Source organism: Limulus polyphemus, unplaced genomic scaffold (assembly GCF_000517525.1).
Source record: "Limulus polyphemus unplaced genomic scaffold, Limulus_polyphemus-2.1.2 Scaffold8729, whole genome shotgun sequence".
Classification (NCBI taxonomy): Eukaryota; Metazoa; Arthropoda; class Merostomata; order Xiphosura; family Limulidae; genus Limulus; species Limulus polyphemus.
In genome coordinates, this window is record NW_013674339.1 from 17,481 (window position 1) to 20,994 (window position 3,514).

The window sequence follows — 3,514 nt, forward strand, 5'->3', positions numbered from 1 at the left end:
CATGTAAAAGGTCGGTTTAACTATGTTAACTGAGACAGTAGGTTATTCTCTGTTAGGTAACTCATGTTAAAGGTCGGTTTAACTATGTTAACTGAGACAACAGGTTATTTTATGTTAGAATACCCATGTAAAAGGTCGGTTTAACTATGTTAACTGAAACAGTAGGTTACTCTATGTTAGATAACCCATGTAAAAGGTCAGTTTAACTATGTTAACTGAGACAGTAGGTTATTCTATGTTATATAACCAATGTAAAAGGTTGGTTTAACTATGTTAACTGAGACAGTAGGTTATTTTATGTTAGATAACCCATGTTAAAGGTTGGTTTAACTATATTAAATGAAAATGAAGGTTATTCTAACAGTGTTCATTTACCCATCTAACTATATTAACTGACAAGTTATACTTTAGAATAAGTTGTTTCAAGCTGTTGATTAATGTGAGTTTGGATTTAAAATTAAAATGTTTAATTGTCCTGTAGGTCAGTTTCCGTTTATGACATATTTAGTACTAAATACAAACGATGACGACTCCAAGCGGCTAGTTGATCAACTGCAAGATTGTTTTTCGACCTTTCAGAGCAAAGATCAACTACAACACTTAGGTAAGAATTTGTTTTTTAAACACAGATAGTTTACATTTTAAATGTTTTGTTTTTTGTGATTTCTTGGTGCCATCTTGTGTTTCGTTGTTGTACTTCCTGTGACACATGGATTAAGTTTTGCTTTGTTAACTACACAGGGTTAATTATACATTTAAACTTTTAGATTTGGTATATAGCGAAAATAACCTTCTGTTTTAACATAAGTACACCCAATATAAAGGTAAATACTACCAGTAACCTTCAGATGGGACAATTAGCCCACAAAACAACCATTTTAAGACTAAAGGTTTGGCTGTTGATGATACAGTTTCATAATTCATGAACTACTCATGCTGAACTTGTATTAACCATGAACGGTTTCTATAATGGCAAGTTTTATCAACGTATAAAAGTTGTTGCTTTGGGTGTTAAGAGAGCCTTCTTATACTTCATTATTTGATATATAGAAAATTAATTTTTTCCATCTGTCAAGGAACATTTCCAACTTTTCATAAACATTATACTGATTTCATTGTTGGTGCGGCTAACACGCCCTTATGTGATTTAAAGAAGTTTTTTACAATTTGTTCCCCATTTCCACATCGCGCTTACCATCCTATGGACAGTTTTCTCAACGACTTTACCTTTTTCAGATATTCACATTTCCATTGGAGACCATCGTTTATCTGCATCTACAACTCTTCTCATCCGCTCCATATACTCCAGTTGCTAATACTGTGCTGGAAAATGATCACGAGTCAAAATCTTAAGAAATGAATGAATTCTTTCTCAATTGCTACTACCCTAAATCTCTACATCTTTAGCATAAGAAGGCCACCCAATACACCAATTATTTAACCCGAGAATACACCCTACAGTCTTAACCTAAGTGTACAAATGGTCAAATATCACCTATGTTTACTTACCACTAAAGTTGCCCAGACTGAATTCAATATCCTTTCTAAATGTTTATAGATGGTTTATTGAGACATGATAAAAATAAAACTACACATCCATATATATGACCCTCCATATGTCAACACTACAACATCTATACCAATATGTTAACACCACATCTATATATGACTCCCCATATGTTAATACTATAACATCTATACCAATATGTTAACACCACATCTATATATGACTCCCCATATGTTAATACTATAACATCTATACCAATATGTTAACACTACACATCCATATATAATCCCCATATGTTAACAGTACAACATCTATACCAGTATGCTAACACTACAACATCTATACCAGTATGCTAACACTACAACGTCTATACCAATATGTTAATACTACACATTTATATATGACCCCACCTCCTAATATGTTAACACTACAACATCTATACCAGTATGCTAACACTACAACGTCTATACCAATATGTTAATACTACACATTTATATGTGACCCCCCCTCCTAATATGTTAACTCTACACCATCTATTCCAGTATCAAACAGGCGGTAGCACTTCCTATGTAGGGATGGCTCGAATTGTTCATTGAAATGTTATTTTAAATATCTCCTCAATAGGCCATCACAACTTCACAATACTATATAGTGTTTCCTTTCATAACAACATCTATGTAATGACTGAGTCACAAGTTCTAAGAATGTCTGTAAATATCATAGCAAAAAGTTTAAATTTCTTGTTGTTATTTCTTCTGCTTCTTTTTTATTACATGATAACTCAAAAAACAAAACAATGGTGTCAACAACTTCCCCTGAGGTGACATAGTTTAAAACTGAGTATCTGCTTTTATAAGTATTATTAATAACTAGTAGTAATTAAAAATAATTCTAGTGTAAACGATGTTATCATTACCTCTTGAAGTACGTTTTACAGAAATTTAGTGTTTCTTTAAATAGGAATTACAAGCCAATAATAGATAATCAATAATTATTACAGTTAGAAGCTCACTGTATTTAGAACTTAGTTATAAATACAACCTTTCTAGATCTATTAAAATACATAAAAAATACATCTTTCCCTTTTTCTTTCTTTTGTTATTAAATCCCTAAAGACCTCATTAAGTGCTAATTTCATACCATGCATTGTGGAAGGTAATACAGTAATTCACTCATTCAATTGATTCATCACTCGTGCCTTTAAAAGTCTAATTAAAAGGGAAAATGTGCCCTATTTCAGGGTGTTGTTGGATGGTGTATATTATACATGTACCTACATTACCTAGGTACCTTGTTGATGGTATTTATTATACATGTACATACATTACCTAGTTACGTTATTGGATAGTGTTTATTATACATGCACATACATTACCTATGTACCTTGTTGGATGGTGTTTATTATACATGTACATACATTACCTAGGTACGTTATTGGATAGTGTTTATTATACATGCACATACATTACCTATTTACGTTGTTGGATGGTGTTTATTATACATGTACATACATTACCTAGGTACGTTGTTGGATGTTGTGTATTGTACATGTACATACATTACCTAGGTACGTCGTTGGATGGTGTTTATTATATATGTACATACATTACCTTGGTGCGTTGTTGGATTGTGTTTATTATACATGTACATACATTACCTAGGAACGTTGTTGGATGGTGTTTATTATACATGTACATAAATTACCTAGGTACGTTGTTGGATGTTTATTATACATGCACATACATTACCTAGGTACGTTGTTGGATGGTGTTTATTTTACACGTGCATACATTGCCTAGGCACATTGCTGGATGGTGTTTATTATATTTGTACATTCATTACCTAGGTACCTTGTTGATGGTGTTTATTATACATGTACATACATTACCTATGTACGTTGTTGGATGTTGTGTATTGTACATGTACATACATTACCTAGGTACGTTGTTGGATGTTGTGTATTGTACATGTACATACATTACCTAGGTACGTCGTTGGATGGTGTTT

The 3,514-nt window shown here is 32.3% G+C and overlaps 1 protein-coding gene across 1 annotated transcript in view; it reads left to right on the forward strand.

The window, feature by feature from the left end:
• Nucleotides 1-3,514, forward strand: part of LOC106475530 — a 20,599-nt gene that overhangs the window by 12,750 nt on the left and 4,335 nt on the right. The window contains exon 3 of the mRNA XM_013936207.2: nt 482-604. Within this exon, the coding sequence (XP_013791661.1) occupies nt 482-604 (123 nt within the window). The remainder of the gene's footprint in view (nt 1-481; nt 605-3,514) is intronic.